Genomic DNA, 14,938 nt, shown 5'->3' on the forward strand with positions numbered 1-14,938 from the left:
ACTAAATTTAGGTTAACGGAAGATCATTTTGCCCGTGTATAAATTCCTTAAAATAGTTTTAAAACTATCTAATATTATTTAACACCATAGTACAAGGATAGAAATATTTTTTGTACGGAAAAATTAGTGATAAATAATTTATGCTCTAAAGTTCGATATAGAATGTTATTTTAGTCATTTATATAAATTTGTTACTTTAATAACTATATATTTATAATATTCTAAGAATATTTTATAAAAAATATATATAATAACAATTACGAAAGAACATGTAAATTTTAATGACAATTATAATGGTTTTAAGAATATAATAGTAATTATAATATTATAAATATATTTTTTGCAATTAGGGCAAAAGCTCATAAGTAAAACACGACTCAAATCGAAACACATACTTTTAAAAATTCTGATTATACTCAAAATAAAATATAAAATATCATGGAATTTAAGCAAGTGTAATTAAAGCTATTTAATAAGCAGATCAATCATTGACACTTATATGATCACTCCAATTATGAGTGAAAATAAAAGAGAAATTATATATTTTAAATTAGCATGACTATAACTCTAGGAAAGGACGGAATCTTCTACTGTAACTATTGATTTACGAATTGACCAATGTATGAAAACCTCCAAATTACCCACAAAGTTTGAGATCATTAGCGCACATCCAATAAATACCATCAGAAATAAGGATTGGGCCATTAGCATATTAGAGGGTTTACAAAGCCACAACATACTATTTCAATCTCCTCTGGAGTATGTGGAGTTCCAAAAACAAGCTAATCTTCAGTGGTGAAAAGTCTTGCTCTTAATAAGTTATCAGATGAATTCTTACTGATTGAGGTTCCTTCGTCTCTGCACTCTGCTGTTCTATTGGAACAGTTATCCACTTCCTCTCCAACTAATTGAATTAGTATGGTGATCTATTATGGCAACTTGGTGGGTTGGTCCAACGTCGCTTGGAGGGGTTTAAATGAAGGTGGCGTCGATCTCATCACGTTGGAGTTTCATGCAAATATTAGTTTGGGCAAAGCGGTTCTTCTAAAAAATTGTCGAAACACTTTGCATGATGAAATGCTAAAAATTTATCATATAGCAAATGGGTGTACTATCTAGTTGTTCGGTGATTGTCAAACCCTAGTAAACATGCTAAATGAAAGAGGATAACGACATATACATTAGGAATTTGCTCTACTTGCTAGTTATTTGTTACACAAGCAAAAGTAGCAACTTTGTGACTAATAGTTTAGCTAGTTATACCCTGGTCAATCGTGTTAATAAAGTGTTGCTTGACCTAGTATTTGATTTCTACTGTAATCTTAGTTTGGTTCAATGAATATATCTCTAATTTTTTTTAATAATAATAATAATAATATACTAGCACCGACTAAGATTGGCCCACGCCAAAATTCCATTCTGTGTGACAGTCTCATGCCTGATGGCATAATCCACAGTAGTATACAATTAGTTCCATCGCTACAATCAATAGATTATAATACTTAAAAGACTAATCCAACTAAAACGACAGCTAACAGTGAGACGTGGATCACACCAAAAGCCCCCCCCCCCCCCCCCCCCCCCACTCTAATGTCCACACATCTACCAATGTATTTACTACTCTTCGAGTCTTTTGTACAACACCTGCTGCGAAGAAGCCACGTGTCCCAATAGGATCCAAATTAGCATTAATTAGAGTGGGCCGACTCATTAATGTGAGGCAGCGAGGGATGGTTTGTGTCAGCCTCATTGCATTTAATCAAGATGGACGAGGGAGAGAGAGAGAGAGAGAGAGAAATAGAAAAAAAGAAAAGAAAAGAAAAGAAGGGAATATGAGAAAAGAGAAGCTTCATGGAACACATTCTGGATTTAATACAAGTGATGTGCCAAATCGAACCACCGTGGACTTAAATGCCTTTTGTCTCTTTAATTATTGAATGTGGCTGGAAACCTCTAGGGTTTATGCACTACAAAATTTTCCCTACAAGTTTGACGAGTAATCTAGGTCTATATTAATATCTTATAGTAATATAATTAGATTGCATCCCTATTCCTCTCGCAAAATTCTCTGGTATAGTTTTTGTGCAATATTGTTTAGAATATAAAATACTTATGTATACCAGGATACTAATTCACTTGTAGATTGGCTTGTTAATATACGATATCATATGTTTTGAATATATATATATCACTTAGAAACTATTTGATTTGAATAGTATTCAAGTATTCATGCATGGCAATACGTTACGTCATAGAGGGATATGCATCATCTATATATCATCGTACATCGCGTAGATGATAGATGACACATATTTTAAGGTTTTTAATACCATAGGAGAAGCAATAACTACAAATACGTTATGTATCCTCCTTTCCCCACAAAAGTGTAGGCCATTCCTCGAATAAATGATTCACGAGTCTTACATTATTATATTATTATTATTATTATTATTATTATTATTATTATTATTTCTATCTTAATATATATAATTTTATCAAAAAGGTGAAAAAGAAATATTCCTCTAATAACTCCTTTTATTAATGCTATTTGAGAAACGAATCAATTAGAGTTGTTCACAAATTTGGCCTCCTTATAAATATTATTTATTAAAATGGATCATATCCCAGATTTAATATATAAAAGGAGTATGTTTAGACCACAGTAACAACCATAATTATAAGTTAACATGAAAAATGCTGATCTATTTAATATTTTAACTATTACGAAAAATGTGGAGTAATTATTTTTATACATAAAATACTGAATAATTTAATGTCTTATTGTTAAAATGCTAAATTGTTCAGTCTAAAAGAGCATAATTTTGTAATCAAAAGTCTATCTTGAACATGTGGTATGTTGTAGCGAAGATGAAGGGTAAAAAAATAATAATTATAGAGCCAAATCAAACATCAAACATAAAATTTGTACTAGATTATTTTTTTATATAAAATACTAAACAGTTTAACAGCGTTTTTTTTTTTGAACGATTTACAGTATAGTAACTGAGGTGACTACCAATTTGTTCAAAAACTCGGATAAATTATCCCAGTAATTCCATTTCCGGGCAAGGCATTAATGCAAAGCGACAGAGAAATTGGGTCCTCCAATTAATACATATATATATATATATATATGTATATATTGAGAGTAAAAGTCGATAGACATCCAATTAATAGTTAGTAAAATAGTATTGAAAAAGATGGATAAGTATTTGCCAATAGATAGCAGAGAGAGCACACTATGTACGTAAGTTTCCAAACCCTCTAGCTACCCCAATTAATACCACAACCCCCCAATGTCCAGATGCCAACTCCCAACCACCCCCCATTTTATCACTCTGAAGTCTGAATGCCTATTTAAACAAGCACGACTCCCTCCAATTATCATCACGACCACCAGCATCTCACTCTTGCTAACCTAATCCGACATGGCTCGCTCGATTGCCGCCGTCGCCATCGTCCTCGCCGTCCTCCTGGTCGCCGCCCCGCACGTCGCGAACGCGCTCACCTGCGGCCAGGTGGCGTCGTCCATCTCACAGTGCATCTCCTACGCTAAGACCGGCACAGGCGCGCCGCCCCCGCGCTGCTGCAGCGGAGTGAAGAGCCTTAACACTTTGGCCAAGACCTCGGCGGACCGCCAGACTGCATGCAGCTGCCTCAAGAGCCTTGCCGGCGGCGTCAGTGGCCTCAAACCCGGCGCCGTCGCCGGAATCCCTAGCAAGTGCGGTGTCAGTGTTCCCTTCCCCATCAGCACCTCTACTGACTGCAGCAAGTAAGCTATTCACATCTTGTTATTCGACTTCCCTCGCCTTAAATTCCCTGTATCTCTATATCTAACTTTTTTATCCTTTTTTTTTTTTTAACTGCAGGGTTCGCTAAGATCACTAGCTCGATCCTGTTAGGATTTGAGTTAGTGAGGGGGAAAAGTATCTATAGGTTAAGCGAGAATAAGGTGGTAGCTGTCGCCAAACACCAAGGCTATATTGGTGTGGGAGTTTCATACGGCTTTTGCTTCGATGTGTTCATGTACTTGTACTGTTGTTCCTACTGCTAGTGATATGATGCTGTGAGATCTTGTGACACCCAGTCGTAGCATTATTATCTTTATATTATCCATTTTCTTTGGTATATTTTGTTCTCGTCTATAGTTGTGGGATGGCAGACCTCGAGATGCGTGCACTTTTGAAAGCCTTTATCGTTCACATTAAAACTTTTAACCGTCCGAAGCTATTGTTGGGCGAGTTTATGTTTATTATAATAAGTGCCAGGTTTGATCTAATTAATTTGGGACAACATAATGGAACATGGACAAACTTATAAATTAAATGCCCTTTAAACTCAAGCATTTAATTTCATGCGGTTCCTACGAAATTATAGTTTTTTAACCATTTTCATCTAACAACATAATGGACTAACATGTAACACTATAAGTTACCAAAATTAATTTTCAGTTCAGTTGGACATGATCAAGAATATTTGAGCAAAAGATCTCTAAACACTTACAAACCTATTTTGATCCTTTTCCTCAATTACGTTAAATCAGAAAAAGAAAAAAAAATTACAAACCGACGAATCATAGGGTTGACTCAATTAAGTTGAATCTTCAACAGATCCGAACTATTCATCTTGTGATCCAAGATCAAGATGATTATATATTTCCATCCTTTTAATATGAGAAAAAAATTGTGAGAATTTTATTTATTTATTACTCGTATAAGCATCAGATAACCATTTTGTTCTAAGAAAACAGGCCCCTGCTGCTCTTCTGATCCAAGAGTAATTAGATGAAGTCAATGCCATAACCTCGCTATCTTGTTTATGTGTGTAGACTTATTAAGTTAATATTTGCATAAATACTTTCAAAACACAGTTTTTGTATAGATATTTTTTGAAACTTTTGTTTTCTTCTATATGGATATCACTAAAATGTAACTAAGTCTTAAAATTCTACGAAGTTAATTAGAAAAATATAAAATTATTTACATACATGCCTTTAGATTAAAGGATATATATATATATATATATATATATATATATATATATATATATATATATATATATTCACTTGTTAAATTGTTAAGATTTAAACTTCTAACAGCCAAAAATTTACTCAAAAGATATCAGTGCAAAAACAAAATCAGTAGTTTTAATATATATGCAAATAATTTATTTAGAAGAGTATCCACGTAAACAAAATAAACTTTGTAGAGGTATACATACAAAAAACATTTGATTTTATTTAACAGGTTGTTCTAAATTTAGATGTTAATACCTCCATCTGATGTATTTAATAAATATCTCCACCTTACACCTCGATTATATTTTCTGATGTGCCTCCTAATTAATAAAAAGAATTATATAATTATCACCAAAAAAGTTTCAAATGTCATTTTGTCACCATATCCTTTAAAATATCATAATTGTCATGAATCAATGAACATTTTTTTTAAAAATGTCATTATATATTATGTAAATTGATATAAGTAATCACATTTAAAATGAAGCTTCAATTATAAAAAAGACTATATTGCTCATGCAAAAATAATTTAAAATGGTTCAAAAACCATCTAATATTAGTAGTAACATAGCACAATTTTTTATGCAAAAATAAAAAAATGATCATATTATTTAATTTATCGATATATATATATTTTTAATTTGATTGTTTACATTTAATTGTAAACCTTAAGAATCACACATTAAGAATATTATTGAAAATTTTGCATAAATTAAATTCTGGAAAAGTAAAATTAATTTCAACATAAAAAATAGAGTGACAATTTATATATATATATATATATATATAACAATTAACGTTCATAAATTCCGGCAGTAGGATCCATCACAAGAAAACTACATCCACCAAGAAAGTAAACCATATTTACGCTCTTACAATTCACCTCCTCTAATATGATCATATTATTAAGTCAAGAGGAGTCCTCATCCAAATGAAATAAGTCATATTCACAAATATAAATCCACTGGAAATTTACAGATAAACCCATATTTACCATTTTATTTATATTTTTATCTATCTCCAATTAGACCACACCGACAAGCCACGGATGCAGTAGATCGAGGGAGGATTTATGTCTTCCTCACTGCATTTAAGCCGATAAGGGAGGCAATTACAATCTAACACGTGTCCCAAACCGTGTCTTTAATTTGATAGTATTTAGTGTCTGGACTCGGCTTAATTACTCGATAGCAACTTCTGAACTATCCATTAAACACCCTATAACGTGGTACAATAGAGATTTATAATATATACCTCAAATAAGATTCCTTTCCAATTACATTGTATCATTGATTAAATTTACTTTTGATGTTTATAGGGCATCATATAAGTTTTAACAAAGGAGAGAAATAGGAAGTACTTAGAACTTTAATTGTGTAATAATTCTATTGATATATTCCGTGGCAATTTCACGTAGCTTTTTGATATCTAACTACCCGAATTAATACCACAACCTCCCCTATGTTGCAATCTCATACCTCGAACTCCTATAAAAACCCATCAATTCCCTCCCATTTCCTCCACCACTACTACATTCAGTTCTTGCTAAAGTAGATTACTTCAATATATATATATATATATATATATCTCTATCTCTCATACACACTTATTCTAATTTATAATGGCTCGCTCTATTACTGTCGTTCCGGTGGTCGTCGTGTTTGCCGTCCTCCTAATTGCATCACCCCACGTCGCTGATGCAATCACTTGTGGGCAGGTGACCTCGTCGATCTCCCAATGCCTTTCCTACGCCAAGACTGGCACGGGCATGCCGCCTTCTGGCTGCTGCAGCGGAGTGAAGAGTCTTAACTCTTTGGCCAAGACCTCGGCGGATCGCCAGACTGCATGCAAATGTCTTAAGACTATTGCCGGAAGTGTCCGTGGCCTCAAACCCGCCGCCATCTCTGGCATCCCCGGAAAGTGCGGTGTCCGTGTTCCCTTCCCTATTAGCACCTCTACTGACTGCAGCAAGTAAGATTATATATATATAATTTTTTTTGCAAAAAGTGACATGAAAAAATGGATTGATGATTAAACATCTAAGCATTTCAGTTGAATAAATTAGAGGAAAATGACCAAATATATATATATATATATATTTTGTTATTGCAGGCTCTAATTAGAAGCATTACTAGCTGGATCCTACGTATGAAGTAATTATACGAATAAGGTGGTGGTTGTTGCAGAACACTAGGCTACTGCAGCTGGAGCTCTCATCCGAGTTTATATTTATGTTCTTATGTATTCATGTATCCTAATTTCTAAGTCGTCGCTGTTACTAGTTACTACTGATGATGATATTGTGAGATCTTTGTAATCCCATGTTGTCATCTATGTAGCTGGGAACAGTTATAAATCGATTGCTCTTTAAAAGAATATCTCCTTTTCTTTCAGAGAATTACTATTTCCCCAGTGTGGTTTGGCTCCTTTTCAACTGACTCATTTTATCTTCCAAACACAAAGTATTTAGTTCCATATAAAAGTTATTATTTCTCTATCAACTTATCGAATCATATATCATAAATTTGAATCCTGCTAAACCTATTTAAATTTTAAAATATAAAATATTTACTCATTTAAATCAAGTTCAATTTTTTAGCACATCAAATATCTCAGATTTAAAGTGAAGTGGCACATTAGAATATAAAATATAATAAATTATCTTTTCTCTAATGACTAACTCATAGGTTTTCTATCTAAAACTAACGGTATAAATGCTAGAATCAATATGGTTCATTAATGTTAATATTTTTAGTCATAAATAAGTTGTTAAATAATTAAAATATTTTTTATCATCTTTTAAGTTAGAATGTATTTCTATGATGATAATTATGTCGTCTTAAATCTCTGAGACTAACCGTTGCACTTTGATGCTAATTATAAATACTTAAGTTTAAAATACAAAAGAATAAATTAAAATATGTTTAGATTAGAGATCGTAAACTGTAATTTTTCTAATTTCCTTTTTTTTCCGGTTGAGTCGAACATGATCAAGAATTATTGAACAAGAGATCCAAACATCATATAAACCTATTCTGATTCCTTTTCTGAATCAAACTAAGTCAGTCAACACGAAATATACAAACCGAGAAATCACCGAGCTGACCCAATTAAGTTGACTCTTCAACGTATCCAAATTATTCATTCTGTAATCCAAGAACTAGGTGATTATGAATTCCGTCCTTTTAAAAATGGAATTTATTTTCGTTAGATTTTATTGTAAAACTCGTACAAGCATCTGATAGTAGCGATCTACTCTTGTTCTAAGTAGATTGTTGACCTTAAATATTCTTTAAGATATCATAATTGCTACGAATTATTGTGCTTTTATAAAATTATCACTACGTTCAATTAAATCTAATAATCATAGCTAAGACCGAACTTTGATTATGAAAAATTAATTTTGCTCCTGTGAAGTTCTTTTCATACGCAAATAATGACAAATATTATACATTCCGAATTATTTTTATCATTTAAGTTTTATTTGTAAACCTTAATGTTAAATCACCTTTCAATAATGATGTCTTAAAAATTTCAACGACAATTATATTAAAAAAACAAATCTATTAATAAGTCATAAATTCCAGCAGTACGATCCAGCACAAGAAAACTACATCCACCAAGAAATGTACCATATTTATGAACGTGATCCATCGAGTCTAGTAAATATAATAATGTTGTGCTTTTACAAATCACCCCCTATATTATGATCAAATAATTGGGTTGAGTAGTTCTCGTAAATATAATCCACTGGAAATTTGCAAATAAACCCATATTTACCTTTTTATTGTTTTTATCTTTCTCCAAATATCATACTTGACGATATATATATATACCACGCCGACAACGAAGGTAGATCGCAATTTTGACGTGTGTCCAACGGTTAACTACCGAGTGAAGTTTTCCTCTCTTTAATTGGTACTGTCTGGAGTCGGCTTAATTACTTGATAGCCAATTTTGAACTATCCATTAAACAACTTATAATGTGGTGCGACAGAGATTTAATACATACAAGTTATTTAATTTCTCAATTAAGGCACCATTTTGAAATTTTATCCGGGATTAAAATTAATATTTTACAAATGTTACTTGACCAATTGATTTAATCACCATCTTCTCTTCTCCTTGTTGAGGGTTTTCCTACCGTCTGCCGCCGATCGTCGACATTTTCCTCTTCTTTCTTCTCTTAGCTTGAGTGGCTATGGGAGGAGATTTTCCACTCTCTAATCATGCTTCTTGTCCCTTCTCCTATTCATTCCTTTCTGCTCTTCTTTCTCTACTTCATATTTTCTTTTCTTATCTCCTTTCCTCCCATTGTCGACTTTGTCCGCATCTCAAGATCATGGTAGAGAGGCTACATTTGTTGCCTACCAAATTTTGTTACCCTATCTATGACCCCAATTTCTACCCTTCCTCCTTTTGTCTTCACTAGCTCCTTCATATTTTCACAGATTGTCGTTTCTCCACCTTCTTTCTCTGTTACCACTATGCATTGCAACTATTTGTGCTTACTCAACCTATCTCTGGTAGGGGTGAAAACGGGTCGGATTAACTCCGACCCGACCCGCTATCCGACCCGACTCGGATCGGATTCGGATAAAAAATTTCTATCCGACTCGGATTCGGATTTGGATACGGATAGAATTTTAAAAAAAAATTCGGATACGGATTCGGATACGGGTTGGATAAATTTTTCGGATTCGGATACGGATATCAGATATCCGTTTACCCGCATATTTTTTTAAATGATTTACAGTTTTTAGTTTGTTTATTTAGATAGTAAGTATTAATATTATTACTAATAATACATTATATATTATTTATAGAGATTAATTTCTCTAATTTTATATATTTGACATATAAAAAAATTATTTGTTGTAAAACTCTTAATATTTTTGTGTTAATTATATTTAAATAAAATATTATAATTATTTTAAATTTAATTAATATCCGTTTAAGATCTGATCTTTTATCCGAAAATTATCCGTATCCGTTTAGTTAGGATATGGTTTTAAATTTTGCTATCCGTCCAATATCCGTATCTGAATCCGTATCCGAACTAAAAATACGGATCCGGATATGGATTTAGCACTATCCGATCCGTTTTCACCCCTAATCTCTGGTCCCAACTCAAAGGCTCCCTCTCTTCCGTTTCCTTACCAACCTTTATCATAGCCTTGCATACCTTTGTCATGTTCTCATAATCCTATTATCTTCCTTAATTGCTGCTTTCATAATCATATTGTCTCCTTCAATCGCTACACCCATAATCTTGTCGCCACCTTCTTGGTTCTAGTAATCATCCCATCAAAGAGCCCCTTGTAGTCTTGCCTAGCTTGTTATCTTTATTACAATTGTGTTAGTTGTAATGTCCCACTCTTCTCTTGTTGGTCAGGATTTGGCTAGCTTGGGGGTGTTTATTTAGTTTTTGTGTTGTTCTTGGCTTCACCACAAATCACTGACCGTCTCCCCTACTATCTTTCTTTGTTTCACTTTACTTAAATTATAGTATTGTCGTGTAGGTTTGTGAATAATATTTTCTGCGGTCTTATTAGATCCACAAGACATCTGATTCTCATTGGCTTGTGTCCTTAATTACTTCAAATCTTTTGCTATGTTTTTCTGTGGTGTTGTTGTAAATTAGTAAATGGCTAACTGAAAGCCAATTTTTCGGGTCATCACCCTATCCTCTCAGAATATATTTTTACTTGAGTGCTTGTTTCTTTTGTTATCCTCTTAGTAATTTGTTTTATTATAGTTAGCCTAAGCTGAATATGTTGCTTGCATGTAAAACTATTGCCCTCCCTCCTCTTTCTTTCTCATGTATTAAATTGTGAATATATGCTTGAAGCTTAATAAGTTATAACTCTAGGACCTTTTCATATAAAAAAACTGATTAATTCGAGCAACCAGTACTTTCGTCATTACAGAGTATCTTATAATTTTAAGAAAAAGAGAGAAATAAGGAGTGAGTGAAATGGATGCACAACCTAGTTATCCTACATATTGGACAAGTATTGGAACTTTAATTTTGTAACAATACTAGAACAATTCTGGGGCAATTTTCACGTAGCTTTCGAAAGCTAGCTACCCGAATTAATACCACAACCTCCCTATGTTGCATCCTTAATTAGCTCCACCTGCCCTCACCCTCGAACTCCTATAAAAACCCATCAATTCCCTCCCATTTCCTCCACCACTACTACATTCGCCTCTTGCTAAACTAGATTATTTCAATATATACTCTCTCTCTCTCTCTCACAAACTTATTCTAATTTCTAATGGCTCGCTCTATTGCTATCACCTCGGTGGTCGTCGTGTTTGCCATCCTCCTGATTGTATCACCCCACGTCGCCGATGCGCTCACTTGTGGGCAGGTGACATCGTCGATCTCCCAATGCCTTTCCTACGCTAAGACCGGCACAGGCATGCCGCCCTCTGCCTGCTGCAGTGGAGTGAAGAGCCTTAACTCTTTGGCCAAGACCTCGGCGGATCGCCAAACTGCATGCAAATGCCTCAAGACCATTGCCGGCAGTGTCAGCGGCCTCAAACCCGCCGCCATCGCCGGCATCCCTACAAAGTGTGGTGTCAGCGTTCCCTTTCCTATCAGCACCTCCACCGACTGCACCAAGTAAGATTCTATATAAATGCTCACAGAGGATTAACTCTTTGTCTACTTCATAGTTATTTTAATTAAAAAAAGAGAGGAAATTACTGATAATTTTCTTTTGTTGCAGGGTCTAATAAAAAGATTACTAGCTCGATCCTAATAAGTAATATTAATACGAATAAGGTGGTGGCCATTGTCGAGCACCACTAGCGCTACTGTTACTGGAGATCTCACTCTCCTCCGACTTTAATTTATACTTTATGTGTTCATGCATCCTTGTCGTCATTGTTACTACTACTTGATGACGATGATTAAGATGATGATGTGAGATCTTTGTAATGCCATGTTACCATCTATATACGGATCGATGTCGGCTGTTTATTTAGTTATTTGTGAAACTGTGTTCTTCTATATATGTATGGCGATCTTTCATGGATGGCATGCATGATGTTCATCGCTTGGTTCGTACGAGACTCATAGTCATTGGTATAGGCAAACGGATCGTGATTGAGTTTGATTCACATCGAATTAACTGTGCCAATACTCCAGTTTTATTCTAGTAGACTATTTCGTTTTGATCAAGCCTGGCTACAATACTCTAAGTGGACCTTTGCTATTATATTAGAAGAACCTTTTCATTTCGCACCTCTTATTATGTGTTTATTTCAGTTCACAATTGTTTTTAACTACTTTAATTTGTCTCCTGTACCCCTCTTTTTTTCTTTTTTCTTTTTCAAATCATAGAAACACCCTAAATGTTATTAGGGTTCTCAACCATCCGATCGGCCCGAAGCTTACCCGGACCCGATCCAAAACAAAATTAGGTTTGGCCCGAGGTTGAAAGCCCGCAGCCCAATTGGAGGCTTAGCCCATGCATCTAACCTCTCTTATTCCCACCTTCCTCCTAACTCAATTTCATCATCGTCATCTTCTTCTTCTTCCTCATTATACATAATATGGCCCAGTGCAAATTCAGACAGGCTTAGGTTAGAAGTCGGCTCGATATTTTTGACTCGAACCAGCTTGGTGCAACTTGACACATGGTCACCCTACCTAGCTATATGTGATGTTAGGTAACTAAAGATTAAATTAATTAATAAATATATAAATACTGATATAAGTACGGTTAGAGGGAGTACTCACGTCTTCCTCGCTGCATTAAAACTCAGCAGCAATGTGTGGTTGTAAATTGTAATGGAGAGCAAATGAATTAAGGATGCCAGTAGGCAAAGGGAGAAGCACCGTCAACTAATTTTAGATTAAGATGTCTACCAAAGCGAGATATCTAAATCTACCATCCTACCGTCTCTCTCTTCTCACGGGTGGAGCTACATGGTATGTTCTAATAGTTTTAAAATATTCTCTTATTAATAAATATACTTCACTATAAATAAGTATATTAATTTCTATTAATATTAATCAGTACTCTTTGGCTTGATTCAAAATATTGTCTTTTCAAGTGTTGTTCTTTTCTATAAAGAATATGTTTTAGTTTCTAAAATAACTCTCATATAGTATAAATACAATGCATACACATTTTAAGTTAAAATATTGCTAAATAATATTTATATTTCAGTTGACCACCCCAAACATTAATAGATCAAGGCTAGGCCTCTTGCCTCTTCGATCTTTCCTTTCTTTAATTCATAGGACTTGCTAGCTCTTATGTCGGCAGAGTTGAAAGCCACGTCTGAACTATATACCTTAACTTCCCTTATACTGTATATCCAATGGCATCCAAGCTCAATGCATCTAAAACAAATTACCTCGAGAGAGAAACATCATATAATCTAAGTTGTTAATTATGTAAACATCATTTAATCCTAAGAGCAAATCCTTGAGAGAGAAACTAAGGATTGATAGAATGTTTGGAAGTACGTATAACATTACGAACTCTACCCAATTAATCCTCATACGTACCTTCTCCAACGACCCAGTTCATGCATGCATATATGCATCTCTCTCTCTCTCTCTCTCTCTCTATTCCAAAGTCGTCGAAGAGGGTTTAAGTCTAATGATTATTATGTTTAGCTAACCCTAGCTGGCCTAATTAATATAACAACCCCATCATCTGACCACGCTTAGAAACTCCTATATAAACCCTTCCATTCCCTCCAATTCCTTCCATCCCAACATCAACTCTTCGTAATTACACCTTCGCAATCCCATTACTCCCTTAGACCTCGTCCACTATGGCTCGCTCAACCGCCACCGCCGCAGCCGCCGTCGTGCTCGCCATCCTCCTGATTGCGTCGCCGCACGTTGCCGACGCGATCACCTGCTCGCAGGCGGTGTCGGCGATATCCCCTTGCATTGCCTACGCCAGGAGCGGCGTCGGCGCGCCGTCTGCGACCTGCTGCGCCGGAGTGAGGAGCCTCAACGCTCTGGCCAAGACCACGCCGGACCGGCAGACAGCATGCAACTGCCTCAAGAAGCTCGCCGGCAGCGTCAAGGGCGTCAAACCCGGCGCCGTCACCGGCATACCTAGCAAGTGTCGTGTTAGTGTTCCATTTCCCATTAGCACCTCCACCGATTGCTCCAAGTAAGATTTGTGATCAAAATCCTCTCCAATTTTTACCTATTTAAATCTTAGCATACATAGTTGAATAATAATTGCACATATTAATTGCAGGATCCGCTAAGAGATTAGTGGCTTGATCTACGTAGCATGAGGAGTATCTATAGATATAGATATGTGAGAATAAGGTGACAGCCGTCGGCGGCGGCGGCGAACACCAGGCCACGTAGTGTGTTGTTGTCTCTATTGCTAGTTATGATGTTTCGAGATTATATACCAGAGATTTATATATAAATATATACGTATATCAGAGCTACTTCGTATTGATAGATACTGTTCTTCTTCGTGCCTCTTGGATTAGTTGCCGATATCCACATCTTTAATCTTTTTTTTTCTTTTTAAAACTTTACTAATGGACACCTCGTTATATATTTGCATAAATGCTTCTACGAATATTCTGAGTCCATACTGGGTTAACATTCCAGGCCCAATGAAAAAAGAAAAGGAAACATTAACGAGCCCAAGTTGACAACTTTAGTCGGTGCATCGTCTGCCTCAGAAATAAGAAATATTAAAACAAGAATTGTTTATAGTAAAGAAGGATTTCATTTGTGACCCACTTCTTCTCACTGGTAGCCTGACTGCAAGTCAAGGAAAGAGGCTGCATCGGTACCCCAACAATGAACAGTGCACACGAATTAAGTCTTGGGACAGAGGAACCCTCAGCCCCATAACTCCACACTCTTTTGAGTAACAGCAAACTTCTTTAGATCTTTTCTTCTTCTTTTCTCCC

The 14,938-nt window shown here is 35.1% G+C and overlaps 4 protein-coding genes across 4 annotated transcripts; all 4 read left to right on the top strand.

Moving 5' to 3' along the window:
* The first annotated feature begins 3,376 nt into the window (after positions 1 to 3,376).
* LOC140760755 (non-specific lipid-transfer protein 1-like) lies at positions 3,377 to 4,128 on the top strand. Its single transcript, XM_073097754.1, has 2 exons — positions 3,377 to 3,772; positions 3,870 to 4,128. Exons 1-2 carry the CDS (start codon positions 3,429 to 3,431, stop codon positions 3,877 to 3,879), a joined length of 354 nt encoding a protein of 117 aa, XP_072953855.1. The 5' UTR covers positions 3,377 to 3,428; the 3' UTR covers positions 3,880 to 4,128.
* Positions 4,129 to 6,638: 2,510 nt separating this feature from the next.
* LOC140761291 (non-specific lipid-transfer protein 1-like) lies at positions 6,639 to 6,992 on the top strand. The gene has a single exon (XM_073098564.1). It carries the CDS (start codon positions 6,639 to 6,641, stop codon positions 6,990 to 6,992), a length of 354 nt encoding a protein of 117 aa, XP_072954665.1.
* Positions 6,993 to 11,298: 4,306 nt separating this feature from the next.
* On the top strand, positions 11,299 to 11,652 carry LOC140761292 (non-specific lipid-transfer protein-like). Its single transcript, XM_073098565.1, has one exon. The coding sequence runs from the start codon at positions 11,299 to 11,301 to the stop codon at positions 11,650 to 11,652; it is 354 nt and encodes a 117-aa protein (XP_072954666.1).
* Positions 11,653 to 13,744: 2,092 nt separating this feature from the next.
* Positions 13,745 to 14,476, top strand: LOC140761321 (non-specific lipid-transfer protein 1-like). Its single transcript, XM_073098597.1, has 2 exons — positions 13,745 to 14,169; positions 14,260 to 14,476. The coding sequence occupies exons 1-2, from the start codon at positions 13,820 to 13,822 to the stop codon at positions 14,267 to 14,269; spliced, it is 360 nt and encodes a 119-aa protein (XP_072954698.1). The 5' UTR covers positions 13,745 to 13,819; the 3' UTR covers positions 14,270 to 14,476.
* The last annotated feature ends 462 nt before the right edge of the window (positions 14,477 to 14,938 follow it).

Source organism: Typha angustifolia, chromosome 6, assembly GCF_048772165.1.
Source record: "Typha angustifolia cultivar Huaian chromosome 6, ASM4877216v1, whole genome shotgun sequence".
Taxonomy (NCBI): Eukaryota; Viridiplantae; Streptophyta; class Magnoliopsida; order Poales; family Typhaceae; genus Typha; species Typha angustifolia.

What these genes read in the sequence shown, in the direction of transcription:
- LOC140760755 (XM_073097754.1), top strand. Translation starts at nt 3,429, where the DNA reads ATGGCTCGCTCGATTGCCGCCGTCGCCATCGTCCTCGCCGTCCTCCTG.
- LOC140761291 (XM_073098564.1), top strand. Translation starts at nt 6,639, where the DNA reads ATGGCTCGCTCTATTACTGTCGTTCCGGTGGTCGTCGTGTTTGCCGTC.
- LOC140761292 (XM_073098565.1), top strand. Translation starts at nt 11,299, where the DNA reads ATGGCTCGCTCTATTGCTATCACCTCGGTGGTCGTCGTGTTTGCCATC.
- LOC140761321 (XM_073098597.1), top strand. Translation starts at nt 13,820, where the DNA reads ATGGCTCGCTCAACCGCCACCGCCGCAGCCGCCGTCGTGCTCGCCATC.